Source organism: Callithrix jacchus, chromosome 11, assembly GCF_049354715.1.
Source record: "Callithrix jacchus isolate 240 chromosome 11, calJac240_pri, whole genome shotgun sequence".
Lineage (NCBI taxonomy): Eukaryota > Metazoa > Chordata > Mammalia > Primates > Cebidae > Callithrix > Callithrix jacchus.
The window spans coordinates 105,013,890-105,030,308 of record NC_133512.1 but is presented as its reverse complement, the minus strand read 5'-3'; the positions used below and the strand labels follow the sequence as shown (position 1 = coordinate 105,030,308).

The 16,419-nt window shown below is 44.9% G+C and overlaps 1 protein-coding gene and 1 gene segment (V, D, J or C); both read left to right on the top strand.

Moving 5' to 3' along the window:
• Positions 1–5,182: 5,182 nt before the first annotated feature.
• On the top strand, positions 5,183–12,349 carry LOC100395961 (putative non-functional T cell receptor beta variable 7-3). 2 transcript variants are annotated; one of them, XR_013524195.1, is made up of 7 exons: positions 5,183–5,301; positions 6,982–7,176; positions 7,274–7,346; positions 8,698–8,846; positions 9,039–9,156; positions 9,291–9,369; positions 9,875–12,348. XR_013524195.1 is itself a non-coding variant. In XM_078343600.1 (5 exons), the coding sequence occupies exons 1-2, from the start codon at positions 7,128–7,130 to the stop codon at positions 7,579–7,581; spliced, it is 357 nt and encodes a 118-aa protein (XP_078199726.1). In that variant the 5' UTR covers positions 7,066–7,127; the 3' UTR covers positions 7,582–8,846; positions 9,039–9,156; positions 9,291–9,369; positions 9,875–12,349. The 2 variants fall into 2 exon arrangements, 1 of the variants encoding a protein (XP_078199726.1); XM_078343600.1 differs by lacking the exon at positions 5,183–5,301 and having other exon boundaries at positions 7,066–7,176; positions 7,274–8,846; positions 9,875–12,349.
• Positions 12,350–15,633: 3,284 nt separating this feature from the next.
• LOC100392337 (T cell receptor beta variable 9-like) lies at positions 15,634–16,217 on the top strand. The segment is given in 2 exon segments: positions 15,634–15,694; positions 15,814–16,217. Coding segments are annotated over 2 exon segments (405 nt in total).
• Positions 16,218–16,419: the final 202 nt, after the last annotated feature.

Genomic DNA, 16,419 nt, shown 5'->3' with positions numbered 1-16,419 from the left:
CACTGTGGACTTTCTGTAACTGACATAATACACCTTGAGGAAAATGATCATGAATTGTTATTCATTTGTGAATCTTATTCTTCTGTTCAATAAACTTTTTGAGGATCCTTCTTTGTAAAAGATATTCTGCAACATGAAAAGAAAAAAAATTATGTGAAAATAAGTTTCTTGCTTTTTAGAGTGTTAAGATTTGCATTTATTTTAAAAGCTGTTTTCCTTATTAAAATAATTTACTGATTTCTAAATTACAGAAATTGACTTTTTTTCTGTCTTTAAGTAGTCCTTTTTAAGATAGTCTTTAAATTTAATTGTAGTAGGAATATGTAAAATGAAATCTATCTTTTTAACACATTTTGGTATGTGCAATACAGTGTTGTAATCTACAGGCAAAGGGTTGTACAGCAATCTCTAGAGCTCATTCATCCTGCTTAGCTGACACTGCGTACCCATTAACAGCAACTCTCCATTCACACCAATCCGCAGCCCTTGGAAATAACCTTCATCTTTGCTTCCTATTAGTTTGGTTATTTAGGTTCCATCATATAAGCAGAATCATGCAGTATTTGTCTTTCTGTGCCTGGCTTATTCACTTAGCATAATGTCCTGCAGGGTTATCCACATTGCCATATATGGCTGGATCTTCTTCTTTTAAAATGTTTAAAAATACTTCATTGCACGCATATAACATGTTTAAGGTCTGAAGTATAAAATGTGCCATATTTGACTGTTTCTATCAAGCATTCTGTCACATGGCTGGCAGAGTCCTTTGCAGAAGTGCAAGCACTAAGTACAGTAATGCACATTCACAGTTCAATTCTGCTTCATGGAGAAGACTTAGAAAAAATATTAATCTGATCATTTATTGTCATTTTATTAAACACAAAATAGAAAGCATTCATTAGAAAAATTTCAATTAGTTAGAAATTCGACTATCAGAAAACATCTTAACATGCAACTGCTACTCTAATTTCACAGGTGGAGGAATTGGCCCATAGTTTAAATTACTTGGCCAAATTAAATAGGAATTAGGGAGCGTACTAAGACCCTAACCCTGGTTTAGCAAAGCCCTCTATTTAGAGCTATATACTAGAATCCATTTCATAACAAATGATGCCTTTCTTCAAAAAAGTTCCAATGTTGTCCCCTATGTCCCTTTCAGACATGCTGACTCTAATGACATCATGGACAGAGAGAGATCAGTTTACCCTGGAGAGAGTGGTGGAGGGACAGAACCATGAATGGGCACCATGATTTCCAGCCTAACATCAGCTCCTCAAGACCTGAGGCCAGTTCCTGACAGATCTGATTTAGTTTGTTTTCTGTTTTTCTTTTTTAATCTATGAAATGAGACTGCTGCTGTCCATCTGCCGGGCTGTATACAAAATTGAATAGAGTTAAGTATTAGCATGTAGCAGAAATCTAGACATCAGGTCACTGCAAAACAAATTGCGGTTTTTGCCATTACTTTTAATGGCAAGAACTGCAATACTTTTGCACCAACATAATATTTTGATTTCCTTTGATGATCTCAGCGAGCCTCTTTCGCCATGCCAATGTGCAAAGACATATCCAGATATATACCTAGAAATCTTAGGTTGAGGATTCAGAAGTCACAGAAATGTTAATATACACTTCCTCTGATGATTTATTTGATGAAATTAAATGCAGTATGTATCCCTCTTGAGACATTTTAAAATCAATGTTATTGATATATGAATTATACAATCAATGTAAACGTTATATATTTTAAATGAACAGCTCAGTGATTTTTGAGCAAGATGTATGTATATGCCCTTATAATCCCCACCCTATTAAAATGTAGACAGTCTCTAACACCCACACCTTTGCAACGCCTATCTTGGTCCCAGAAAACCAATGATGTGATTTCTATCACTGGAGAGTAGTTTTGTTCACAAATATTTTTAATGTTGGTTTAAAGCCACTGCTGAGTAATCCTCTTGAATACATAGCTAAATAATCAAGGCAGGGAGGAGTTCCTGGATGGTTTTATGGTTTTAGGAGGGGTTGAAACCATGAGAGCTACCATGATCCATGGTGGGGACAATTCTATCTGGAGATGGTTGTTGTGCCGAAATAACCTCAAAAGGTCTTTTCAGCTGGTAGAAGCTGATTCTACAAAGTTTATTTATTTATTTTAATTCATTTCCTTTCTTACACACTTATTAACTCAAAGTATTTAATAATGATATCCTGATAAAAGTTAATAATCTCCAAGGAAATTATTCTGAGTTCCCATAGGACACACATGCAGCTGGTTTTGTGTTCACACACTGAGAACGCTGGGGTGGAGCAAACCGTGGTAATAGTGACTTTGCTGAGAGATGAGGTCACATTGGGGGAAGGGGTCTCTTTGCCTTAACCCCAAGTGTTTAATCCATAAGTCTTCATCTAGAATGTATCTCCCTGCTCTGCCCTGTCCTGGCACCAGGAACAGGATCCTGAGTTGTGTGTTTCTGTCTCTTGAACCACAGGAGTCCTGGGCATAGACATGAAACCCACTCATGGGCTTGTTGGATCTCAGCTGTGACTTTCTGCACCAGGTGGCTCTTAGCTGTGACTTTAATTTCTGTGTCCTTCACTACTAAGCCCCAAAGATGCTGAATGACCAGACAGACCCTGGTCACATGCTGTGCTGAAAGGAAACAGCACAGGGGGAGGCGAGCAGAATATGACACAAGATGGTGTATTTACAACCAGGGACATGACTTGCTGGCAGGTCCTTTTGCTCAAACACTGTTAAGAATTTAAAGAATCACGACAGTAGAGTGATAAACCAAGTGTGGGGTCCTTCCAAATGCGGGGCTCTGTGCACCAAAGATACAGTTTTTGAGTTCCTTTTCATTTGTTACTAAATTAATGGCAGGAATCCTGCACGAAGGTATACATTCCCTAAGAAACATGACACTGCAAATAAAACTAGAGATTCTTCCTTACCCTGAAGTCTGCTCCCTCTCCCCAAGGTCCTCACTCATCAGGACACCTTTGTGCCCACAGTGTCTTCAGCAACTCTGGGCGGCCACCATCGTCCACACAGAGAGGGCATTCACCAGTGTGAGGTGGTTCTGCTTGCTGCAGTCTCACCCTGGAGACAGAAAGCAAGAGCCCTGGGTGAAGCTGAAGGTGCTCAAATGAGCTTGTTGGGAGTCCCATCTGTAGTGAATTGACAAGAAACAGAGCAAAACGACGCCTCCAATGCTGATGAGCCTGCCCCTGGGATTTGGAGACCTGATGACAGAAAAAACCAAGATAGGCACAGGACTTCAACAGGATTGTGGTCAATTAAGCAAATTAGAAAAGGATACTTGAAGGAGTATTTGGGACACAGGAGTCAAAAACACCAGGAAGACATGAGGATTTTTCCTGAGATTCTAGACTACAGCAATACATAGATAACGAACACCAGAATATTAATGAGGAATTATATTATCACAGGAATAAAATTTACATGGAATTACAAACTTTGCATAAAGGTCAAGCAAAACTTGTAAGGTGTATATCAAGAAACATTCTTCGCATCAAAATTTCACTGGTGCATTTATTTTGGATTTGACCCTCTGGGGAAGGGGCATGGCCTCTCTCGACCGGAAGGCTCTGGGGCCCAGGCAGAGAGAATGAGGTCTCAGAATGACTCCCTTGAGAGCCCTGTTCCCCATTCATCAACACACAGACCCAGAAGACTCCTCCCTCCTGCCGCACCTGCCGTGAGCATCAGCCTCCTGTGCTGTGCAACCTTTTGTCTCCTGTGGGCAGGTGGGTCCTGGGCAGGGCTCCTGAGTGGATTTCAAGGCCCAGGGCCTTCCCATTGGGGCTGCAGCATCGGCTTTGTTCTCCTTCTGCAGGTCCAGTGATTGCTGGCATTACCCAGGTTCCAAAATCTCAGATCCTGGCAGCAGGATGGAGAGTGACACTGAGATGTACCCAGGATATGAGACATAATGCCATGTACTGATATAGACAAGATCTAGGACTGGGGCTAAGGCTCATCTTTTACTCAAATACAGTGAGTAGCACTGGCAAAGGAGGAGTCCCTGATGGTTACAGCATCTCCAGATCAAACACTGATGATTTCTCCCTCATGCTGGAGTCGGCTGTACCCTCTCAGACATTGGTGTACTTCTGTGCCAGCAGTGACTCCACAGAACTGCACAGCCATCTCCTCTCTGAATATAAAGACAGGGGAGGCTCTGCCCTCCTCCCCAACCCCAGAATCAGCCAAGTCCTTGGCAGAGTTCTCGGCACTGGGAATCTTGGAAGCCCAATGGGCCCTGGCAGTGTGAACTTCAGTCTGTGCCAGGTGCCTCTGCAGGCAGTTCCAGCTAGGCCTGGACTGGTCACAGGACCTCAGATGTCTCTTTTTTTTGCTCTCTGGTCTTTCCTCCAGGCTATCTTTTTGGGATGGGGCCAGGGCTTCCCAAGCTCTTACTTTTCTACTCATCATCCTGAGTCTGAGGCCCCCAGGATGGAACAAGATTGGAATTTCAGATCTGTCTAGAATCCCGTCTCTCTCTGGGGACCACGTAGCTTCCTCTCTCCAGCGTTTCCCCCAGTCCCCACTTTCACATGGTCTTACCTGTGGCCCACCTTTCCCATCTGGGCAGTCACCCCCAAAGGCCTCACTGGGCCTCTCCACACTGCCTCCCCCCGCTCTCTATTGCAGCCATGAGGCTGCCTCTTCTGTGCCTCTTTCCTTTCCATCACAGAGACCTCAAAGGTCATTTTCTCTGCCCTGGGCTGGTGCCTTTCTTTCTCCAGTGGCCAACTCCTGCCAGTGCTTCTGATCTCAGCATGATCAGCCCCTCCTACTGGAAGCAATCCCTCATCTCTCAGCTGAGGTCAAATTTCAATTTCTCTCTCATAAGCTCTCATTGAGTCATGTGCCATTAGTAAAGTTTAGCACACTTGCAATTTTTCTGACACTTGTCTTATTCCTTTTGTGCTCCACTCAATTTTAAACTCCGTGAAGGTAAAGGCCAAGCTTGTTACATTCACCACCAGCAGTGCCTGGCAGGTAGGGAGTTCTCATTCATTTCACAGAGAATGGGTGAGTGAGTGACAGGTGAGTAAGTGATGAGTGGGTGGATGAACCAATAACAGAAACACCCTAGATTCATTGTACCCTGGCAGAGATCTAGAATTAACTGTGCCTGAGACGTTCTGCTATGAGGTCATCAAAGAGCACTCACTTGTTGAACAAGCAAAGGACCATGCGCTGTGTAAGCCAGTTTGTCAGTCTGGGAATATCCAATTTAAAATATGATGTGTTCTTCAAGCTGAATGAGGGTAAACTGTCTCTATATAATTCTAATGTCTAAGGTATTTTTAAAGTTTTGGGTTAGAAACAACAAAAATAAACAAGAGGGCGCATCTGTAGATTTAGAATGTTTTTTTTTTTTTTTTTAAATGTACTTACATTATTTTCCCTTGAATGGACAGGATGGGAACAGCAGTTTAAGGAGAAGGTATCATGGAAAAGTGACAGAAAATCAGAATTGTGTTCTAGAAGGTCCACTGTGGCTGTCCTGAGAGCATGTTCCCCAGGAACCTAAACTGTGAGAGTGTTTAGCAACCCAGGGTGCAACAGACAGTTCTTGGCCCCATGAATCTGGCCACAGGACTGGAGACAGCTGGAAAAGCTGTGGAGTGTTGAAGTTCTTTTTACTCTCGATGCAGGCCTCTCTTGAACTCCACAGCTTAATGTCAGATAAATATGTTTCTACTACTAAGACTATTAAAATGCAAACCAATGAAGAGAAGTAAGCAGAAACAATAAGCAACTGAAGTGTATGGAGACAATAAATTTTTACCATTAAAAGATAGGAAAGTTTGTAGAATATATTTAAAGGGAATTGAAATGTGAGCAAGAAAAAAGAGACTGTCAGAAACCATCAAGGTAACATTAAAACATAATCAAATGCAATACAGAAATGATTAAGATTATCACTGTAAACAAAATGGAAATGAAGAAAAGATGAAACGCTTCTAAGGGATTATTAGTGATGTCAAGGACAGAGCTGAAGAAGTTACGTAGACCCCAGCACCGAAAATTAAATATGTAACCTTAGAGAGAGCTTAAGGCATGAGGAGTCAAAAACCTGTGGTTTCCAGCATAGTAGAATATGTCATTTTTAATTGGAATTTCCCATTTTTCTTACACATAATTGAAGTTTCAAAAAGAGAAAGTAGAGAGAGTAAGTGATTGTGATGAGACGTTAGCTGAGAATTTTTCAGAGATGTTTCAGGACCTAAATCCTCAGTTTCAAGAATTCAAATGAATATGAAATAAGATGAATGTTTATATTATAATGAGATTGTGGAACACAAGCGACGATGATTCTAACAGCAGTCAAGAAGAAAAGATCAATCTCTCCTCGTGGAATAGACCGAAAGGAACAATGAATGTCAAGAAAGGATCAAAAATAACCATTTAGTCAGAATTATAATTCCCATTCATTAGATACTGAGATGGAGAAAAATATATTTACTGGTGGAAAAAGAAAAAAAAAAGGACTATGAGTTTGCCAACAAGGTATCTTTTCTGAATTATAGTCAACAAAGAGGGGAGTGGTCCTACAAGAGGGGGATGAGCTACAGCTTGTGAGGGGACCCATGGTGATGGGACAATCCTGTTGGGCACCTGTGACTGGAGGAATGGGGGAGGCTGGGGCATGAATGGGGATGGCACTGGGGACCCTGACTTGCAGGAAAGACAATGAGCTCACCCTTTGGTGCCCTGTGTTGGGACCGCTGTTGGCACATCCTAGAGAACATGCCCAGAAGACAGAGGAGTGGCTGTGGGATGAGAAGATCAACTCAGAGATGCAGAGTGAGGCCTCTGGGTCCAGACAGCTCGGGAGCACAAAATGAAGACACAAAAGATGCGTTGATGTTGTTTAAAAGGAGCTAATAAATATCTAAAGCAGTCATTCAAATGCGTTCTAATATAAATCCTGCGTTCCTAAGATTGTAGCGATTGAGACAGGAAGTGATGTCACTGCGGGAACTGTTCTGCGTTGGGACTAGGACCGAGGACGTCTCTCCTCCTCCGCTTCTGCCTGTGACCCTGATTGGGTAACGTTCCTACCCTGCCCTGACCCTCTGACTCTGCCATGGGCACCAGGCTCCTCTGCTGGGCGGCTCTGTGTCTCCTGCAGACAGGTGAGTCCTCAGAACAACAAGCAGTTTCCGTGTGTGTGTGTGTGTGTGTTGACTATAATTGTTTTCCTCATTCTGTTCTCAACTTTTGTCTCCACAGATCACACAGATGCTGGAGTCTCCCAGTCCCCCAGTAACAAGGTCATAGAGAAGGGAAACGATGTAGCTCTCAGGTGTGATCCAATTTCAGGTCATACGGCCCTTTATTGGTACCGACAGAGCCTGGGGCAGGGCCCAGAGTTTCTAATTTACTTCCAAGGCAAGGATATAGCAGACGACTCGGGGCTGCCCAGTGATCGGTTCTCTGCAGAGAGGTCTAGGGGATCCGCCTCCACTCTGCAGATCCAGCGCACAGAGCAGGCAGACTCAGCCGTGTATCTCTGTGCCAGCAGCTTAGCCACAGCGTGACACAATCGCCTCCTTCCTTCTCGCAAACCTCCTGCTCTCTCTCTCCTTGCTTCCTTATGACAGTACTTTGCACCAGGGCATCCTCATCCTCATCTCACATCACTCCTCTGCTCTTCCAGAATCATTGGTTCCACGTCTGCTGCTCAGATCAGCAGATGTGCATTGTACATGTTAATCATTTTCTGTGGAAGGTCCTTTCCTGGTCTTAATTATCCATCCTTATTTTCCACATTGGATACTGCTCCCTTCATGTTTACTTGTTGTGTACAAGGAATCCTACTGTTTACATTCAAATTTTACTTTTCATTAATATGTATTTGACACTGTCTTGAAGGCAATCGCATTATCACCCCAATTTTTGCTAATCTTTATTTTTATGGTAACATTAATTGTTATTTGGGGGGACATGTATTTCATCTTTGGTAATGGAAATGAAATAACTATGCCCTTAAATTTCTGTATGTTCTTCCTACTTCGGGATAAATCCAGTTTTCTTCCATTCATCCCATTCTATCCTGCTCCCTTTATATGATAGTTTTAAGGAAGAAAATATCAATCAGACTTAAACTGCAGGTATGTGATAAGAGTTATTTAGAATGAGAGTGGGATATTAGGCTGGATAACTCAAAGTAATAGAGTTAGAACTAGTGTTGGGAAGGGGGTTTAAAACCTGCAGGGTGGCGTTTCTGGAATAGTCTCCCAGCTCACTCTGCAGACATTTCCCAGCATCCTTGGGCCATTGCAGAAGCAGTGATGAAACTTCACTTATTGGCCACAGGATGGCACTGTGGTCCCCTGGGATCTAAGTTGGCTCTGGAGAGGGTCTGGGAGAGCAGCCTAGGAGGGAAAGGGTTAAGAAAAATTAGGGCTTGGATCCAATATTATGCAGATGTTGCAGCAGTTTTCTGTTAGTGCTGGACTACCCACAGCTATGCAGGATGCAGGAAATACCTCTAATCTTGAATGAGATCCACAGTTGAAAGTTTGACCAGGCAGCCTTGGCGCCAGGAGCAGGTGCAGACAGAGGAGCATCTGCCTCAAAGGAACATGGGAAAGTGGAGCGCAGGCTGTGCCCTAAGCCCAGTGAGTGTCTTCTGCACCCCATCTTCCCTGCAGGCCTCGCCAGGCAACAGCCTTCACAAGAGGAGGTCCATTCAGCCTGAGCCCAGTCAGAAGGACCTGGAGCAGGTGGATTCTGTAGGGGATGCGGGGTGACACCACAGGCCCACCAGACGGTTCCCTAGAGAGCAGCCTCTGAGCCCCAGGTAAACAGTTCTGATGATCACAGCACTTAGCTTAGAGAACCCCTCCTCACTGTGACCCTGCCATGAATCCCAAACTCTTCTGCGTGACCCTTTGTCTCCTGGGAGCAGATGAGTTCTGAAAACAGCTTCAAAACCCTGTCATGGGTTTACAACATCGGGGGGTCCAAGCCTTTTTTCCTCTTTCCTCTGCAGAGTCCCCCTGCTTCTCAAGTCTTGTCTTCCTTATGATAGTATTTGCACCAGGGCATCCTCATCCTCATCTCTCATCTCTCCTCTGCTCTTCCACAATCTTCAGTTAATGGATCCCAAGGTAAGAAGTCTTGCACTGGGACATGGGCTTCTCCCTGTGGATGCTAAAGTGGACGACAGGTTAAAGAAAAAGAAAATGTGTGTTCCATATTATTTTATAATATTTTACAAGAAAAACAAAATTTCTGTCTCCAGCAGGCTTTGTGGGATTACCCAGACACCAAGACACCACATTATGCAGACAAGAAAAGAGACGGTCCTGGGATGTGTTCAGGTTAGGAACCATTATTCAGTGTTCTGATACCGACAAGACCCAAGACAGGGGCTGAAGCTGACCCATTATTCAGGTAGTGGTGGCAGCAGGACCAAAGTTGATGTTGCCAAAGGGTACAGTGTCTCTTGAAACAAGCTTGAGCATTTCCCCCAACGCTGACATCCACAAGCACTAGCCAGACCTCTCTGTACCATTGTGGCAGCCCATCCGCAGCCAGCTGCTCTCTGCACAAAATGGGCAGCCACAGGCTGGAGGTGGGCAGTCCTGTCTCAACTGAAGAAAAACTTGCCCTTTTGGAAGCTGTTCCCAGACTTCCCAGTAGTGGGATCTCATTCTATGTGGACTCCTGCAGCATAAAATCGAGTGAGCTGAGGTCTCTCAGTGCAGTGAGGATGTGTAAATACAAACAACATAACGGCATTTTGCTCAATTTGACATATTCTGGTAATCGTGCAAAGGAACGGTAGCTTCCAACATTAAATTCATATTTCACTTTCTTTTCAAGGGAGAAGAAAAAAGCAGAAAGCATCTGGGAAGCTTGCGCCTGCCTGAGTGATCTGGGATTCTCACACAGCACACGTAACATCACTTTGGCTTTGGTTCCTTGGGACACCAAGCATGTGTTCTCTGGGGGACAAGAAAATCTGATTTTTTGTTTGTTATAAAGTTATAAAACACACAAGTGAACAATCCACTAAGGGAGAGTGTTAATAGATGCAACAAACTCTGCCATTAGACCTGAAGATAATGGGCTAGTAGAATTATCAAAAAGAGGTTACGAGTCTCTTACCAAGTACCTGTTTGAGTTCCTCTGAGGATAGATCAAGGAAGAAACTTAATTCTTACCATCACTGTGGCTTGGATTAAAATCCATGAAATCCTTATATTGTTTTTCTTGTAAAATGTTATAAAATAATATAGACCACACATTTTATTTTCCTTTAGCCTGTCATCCTCTTTAGCACCAAGAGGGAGAAGCCCATGTCCCGGCGCAAGACTTCCTAGGTTGGGATCCATTAACTGAAGGACTGGGAGGTCCATGCCGGGCTCCATGGGAAGTTGCAAACCCCATGTGCAGAGAACCCCGTGTTTCTCTTCTGTGCCCAATGTCACCCTATGAGGCTGCCAAGGGGGGATGCTGAGTCACCCAGGACTCCACTCAGAAAAAGGGGAGCAGGCTGCTTGCTTGGCACACACACACACACAAATCAATTCACCAACTGGCCAATCTGCTGAAAGCCAAAATGAAAGGCTAATGGCTGAGATTGATGAATGCCCAATTTCTCAAATTATTAAATTTATAGCAACTCGTGGTTCTTGGTATGACTTCAACCGCAAGTGAGAATTTTTTTCTTTCTCTGTAGCTTTCTTTCAGCCAGCTATTCTCAGTTATGTCTTAGCCCCTTATCTGTCCAGCTCATTTTCATGCTAAATTTGTTGTCTATCTCAGCAAAAAGCATGTCTCACCTTCTCCATATTTTATGTGGTCATGAGTGTGTTCCTGTCTTATTCTTATGTGATACTTTTCTAGATTGGACTGTACAGAATACAAGCATCTGTTTGTATATGACTCCCATCTTTTATGCGGATAGGTCAGAGAAGGTGAGCATGCACCATGATTCTCTGCTGGAATCTCTTTGGATTCTATGTCCCCTGTCACATGATTTACTTTCATATGCGTATTTCTCATGGTTCTCCTGACTCTTTTAGCAATGCTCATTGCAGGACATTTGTTAGAAATTTTATTCTTTTTTTTTTTTGAGATAGAGTTTCACTGTTGTTACCCAGACTGGAGAGCAATGGCACAATCTCGGCTCACCGCAACCTCCACCTTCTGGGTTCAAGCAATTCTCCTGCCTCAGCCTCCCGAGTAGCTGGGATTACAGGAGTGCACCACCATGCCCAGCTAATTTTTTGTATGTTTAGTAGAGATGGGGTTTCACCTCGTTGACCAGGATGGTCTCGATCTCTTGACCTCGTGATCCATCCACCTCGGCCTCCCAAAGTGCTGGGATTATAGGCGTGAGCCACCGCGCCCGGCCTGAAATTTAATTACTTCTAATGACAGAATGTTCTCTTAAGGCAAAATAAAATATCCCAGACTCACTTTTCCATTGCTGTGTCTATTAGTCATAGTCCTGGAGATATCAAGGAAGGATAAAAGGAGTATTTGCAAAGGTGTGGCAGGGTTAAGGGAACCCAATAAGAGAAGCTGAAGTAGCCTAGGAGTAGCAGAATCTGTTGTTCTTACTCACATTGGCCTGAAATAAGTAGGAGAGGTTGTGGCTCCCAAAGCATCTGGTACTGTAGCTTTGGGCCAAGGCCACCTATAAGGTGCTATGGCCTTTGGTAGGGAAAGTAACCAATATAAAATAATGCAGCAAGAAAAGAGCCAGGGCATAGACAAATCAGGACAGGTGGTGACCCTACCTCCCTCTGCTCTCCTGCCATTGTCTCCCATTAGCCAAACTCACCCTGGAGTTAGAGAATAAGTGAGCCAGTTAACATAGAACACTGGGGTCAGCCTCTGAAGGCAGGATAGATCTGGATACATTAACAGAAATTACCCAGAGCACTGCACATAAGATGGCCTTAAGGGTGCCGAATCCCAAACTGGCTGGCTAGGTCTGTTCTGTGAGCCGATAAAGCCCTAGTATTATTTCTGTGGAATCTGTACTCTTAATAATTTACAGGCAACCCAGGTGCTCTTTGAGTCTGATCAGATGGACTAAATCTTGGGGACTCTGCACACCTGCCCACTTAGGGTTGGTAATGTTTTCTGGGGACAAAAATAAAATTAGAACTGGAAAATTTGGTTGAATCTAGCATCAGAGAGATGATCTTAGGACAGCCAGGAAGAGCTGGAACAGGGTTTAGTCACAGGCTCCTCTGCTGATGGGCAGGTGTGTGAGCTCCAGCATGGAGCACCGCAGCACTAGGTGGGAGGAGGGTGAGAGTGTGGTGGGGCAGCCTGGGAGCTGGGGCAGTGTAGACAGAGGAGCAACTGTCTCATCACAGATGCTTCTGTCCTTACCCAGCCCTTCTGCTCTGCAGGACAGGGAGGAAGTTCAGGTTGTGGGGAGCACTGGACCTCCAGAAGCCTGTAGTGGGAGGACACAGGACAGTGACATCACAGGATACCCCTCCCATCAGGAAAATCAAGGCCCAGAACTCACTCGGCTCTTCCTGAATCAGGTGCAGTGCTGCCTGCCTCACTGTGCCATGAACCCCGGGCTCCTATGCTGGGCAATGCTTTGTCTCCTTGGAGCAGGTGAGTCCTTGCAGACAGAACAGCACCCCCATTCTGAGCTTGTCCCCCACCCCATGTCCTCCACTTAACCTTGGGGAGGAGGTACCACCAGGCTGTCTCCTGTGCTCATCCTCCATCTGCTTTTCCCACAGGCCCAATGCAGGCTAAAGTCACCCAAAGTCCCATGCACCTGATCCAAACAAGAGGACAGCAAGTGACTCTGAGATGCTCTCCTATCTCTGGGCACACCAGTGTGTCCTGGTACCAACAGGCCCCAGGTCAGGGGCCTCAGTTTATCTTTGAATATGTTAATGAGTTCAAGAGATCAGAAGGAAACTTCCCTGGTCGATTCTCAGGGTACCAGTTCTCTGACTATCACTCTGAGATGAACATAAGCACCTTGGAGCTGGGAGACTCAGCCCTGTATCTCTGTGCCAGCAGCTTGGCACAGCCCTGCAGAGTCCCTTTAACTCTGTGCGCTAACCTCTCTGCTTCAGTATATGGCAATCTCGGATCAGACAGCTGTGAGAAACTGGGGCCTTCAGGGGGAAAGAAAAACAATTTCAGGAGTCTGAACAAGGCTGGGGAAAGCAAGATCAGGTGGACCTGCTCAGAGGATGCTGCTGCTTCTGGAGGTTCATGGCAAATCACCTTCTTTGCTGGATGCTGCACACTACAGTCATAGAGTAGCTGGCACTCTGCTTTTTAGAAAAAGAAGTTTATTTTTGTATCGGGATTGTTGGACAGATGTGTAATATAGAAGGTAAAATCTCAAGGGCTTGCTTTATGTAATTAAAAGAGAAGAAATTGAAATTTGGGGAATTTTGAGGAGAGAGAACATGATTAAAGATTATTAAAAAATAGAGGTAGAGCTACCAGATGATAAAGAAAATTGTGTTCACTGCAACATAACCTGTCAATGTTTTCTTTTTCTTTTCTTTTCTTTTTTTTTTTTTGAGATGGAGTTTCGCTCTTGTTACCCAGTCTGGAGTGCAATAGCGTGATCTCGGCTCACCGCAACCTCCGCTTCCTGGGTTCAGGCAATTCTCCTGCCTTAGCCTCCTGAGTAGCTGGGATTACAGGCACATGCCACCATGCCCAGCTAATTTTTTGTATTTTTAGTAGAGACGGGGTTTCACCATGTTGACCAGGTTGGTCTCGATCTCTTGACCTCGTGATCCACCCGCCTCGGCCTCCCAAAGTGCTGGGATTACAGGCTTCAGCCACCACACCCGGCCCAAAGTTTTCAATAGCTAGAAAATGTGCTGCAAGGCCTGGTAGCAACTGGCATCATCCCAGGTCCAGCCTAGGATGGTCATCGCTGCAGAGCCAGTTGCCCGGTGGGAAGGCCCTGGAGTTGGTCCCCGTGTCTTCCTTCTGGACTTCAGCCTCAATTTTCAAAACACAGGAGGTCATTTTACTGCTGATGATAAACAGATAAAGGCTCCCATTTCCCCAAAGATAAATTCCACTTCCATGGTATCTCTTTCTGACACTCACCGCCGGGATCCCATTACCTTCTGTGACCAAACACCTCTTTGATTATTTCCTAAAACTGCAGTCTTCACATTGTCTGCATTTGTGCTCAGTGTTTCCATGGTCTGGAAGGACCTTCTTTCTCCCAAGAAACAGCCAGACCCGGCTCATCTGTCAAGGATCGCTCACACCTGCTTTCCTCTTCTCTTCTTACCATGGCATTCCCCAGCATTGTACTAGATCACCATCTTTATTATTTTTATTGGAAAAACCAAGTGTTAATTAAGAATATAATAAATATTCTTTGATGTTGTGAAATACATGTCAATTCCTGCTTACATAGAGTCCTGGAATATTATTACTGTTATTATTATGAGGGATATTGTTGACCACTAACTATTTCTTGGTTAGAGATCAAAGTCGCTTCTGTGTAGTGGTAGCAAATTTGAGAACCAACTGACTCTGCCTGAATTATAGCTGTCAGTGTTATTCATTTCAGATTTTTAACAATTTAGAAGTAAATTTGTAAAATCTAGAAACCTTTTTATAAAATGCACTATCTAAAATTTAGTAATAATGAATCTAAATACAAAATATGAAAACATATAGGTGTAATTAACTGGGAGGAGCTGTGGAATATAAGGTTTCCAGGCTGCGTCTGCTTGATTTCACACTGTCTAACTGTATGGCCTTTATAATTCTGGCTGCCCTCTACCATCTTAACGTATTATTTGCAATTATGTAACAATTATTTACTTTGTAATCAAAATGTTGGTGCATGTGTCCTTTGCCTCTATTGACCAAGGGTTGATTTGAAACTCAACCCTAAATTGACGTTTCTGGGAATGCATGGAGAGGGCGTGTAAGAGGGTTGGGGGTTGCAGGAGTGGGGGCATCTGTGTTCCTGATTTGGACAATTTGAACATCTCAGGTCAGAAGGTATGAATCCATGAGACTGTAGACCGTTGGCCACTTGGAGGCGCTGTGGCTCCGCAGTGCTGCGGAGAACTCAAAGGAGGGGTGGGAGAGTGCCAGGAGGGGAGGGCTGAAGGGGAGGCTGGGCTGCCTGCTGGCATCAGCGGGGTGGAGGGAGTCCCCTGAGTGGGGTCTGGACATGTGAGTTCAGCACAAACTCTCATTGCCTTGGAAGGGTAGGGGCACCAGAGTCCTCAGTGTGCACCAAGTAGAGAGTGTCTCTGCCTCTGCAGGGTGAAGCGGCTGGGGTGGCAAGGGCTGGGAGTCAGTGTCAGGGCAGGGACAGGGTGGGCAGAGGGAAGTAAGGTGTGATGTGGGCATGTGGAGACTGTGTTCGATCCTCCTCACCTTGAGTTTCAGGGCTGTGCAGTACTGGAATTACAGTACATGGAGTAGCAGAACCTGAGATCTGACAAAAGAGTGCAGTGGGTGGCGTGGCCTGCGGGGGCGGGGTGGGGGGGGAGTACGTCAGTGCGGTGACGTCACGGGCCAATGCTCCTATCAGGAAGAAGAGAGCGTGGGAACTGCAGAAGGCTTACTACAGAAACCCCAGCCCCGAGCGAGGAGATGCTGCCATGGGCTTCAGGCTCCTCTGCTGTGTGGCCTTTTGTCTCCTGGGGGCAGGTGAGTCCTGGGCACACCTTGAAAGTCTCTGATTTCCATTTCCTATCCCTGAAACGCACACGGGCCGATGATGGCTTTCTTCTGTGCCTTACGCTTGACTTCTATCTTCCGACACACAGGCCCAGTGGATTCTGGAGTCACACAAACCCCAAAGCACCTGCTCACAGCAATTGGACAGCGAGTGGCACTGAGATGCTCCCCTAGGTCTGGAGACCTCTCTGTGTACTGGTACCGACAGAGCCTGGACCAGAGCCTCCAGTTCCTCATTCAGTATTATAATGGGAATGAGAGAGAAAAAGGAAACATTCCTGAAGGATTCTCAGGACAACAGTTCCCTAACATGAGCTCTGAATTAAACCTGAGTTCTTTGGAGCTGGGGGACTCTGCTTTGTATTTCTGTGCCAGCAGCATAGCACAGCCCTGCGTGAGCATTGGCCTTCTGTGCAATAACATTCCTGTCCCACTCAGGAAGTGACAGTGAGGGGAGTGCTGCCAGCCAGAGGGGCTCAGGCCCTGGAGAGTGGACAGGCCTTTCCCAGACACTCTCTGGAGCTTCTGTACATGCCCTGGTTTAATGCTCATGGAAACTATGTAAGTTAAGTATTATTTTACCTGTTTACATATCTGAGGAACAGCAGATGTCCTGGGGCTCATATTTAATAGCTAGCTAAAGTCTGCTCTTTCCATACCTCTGCACTGTCCCCCCACACTCCTTAGATCTGTCC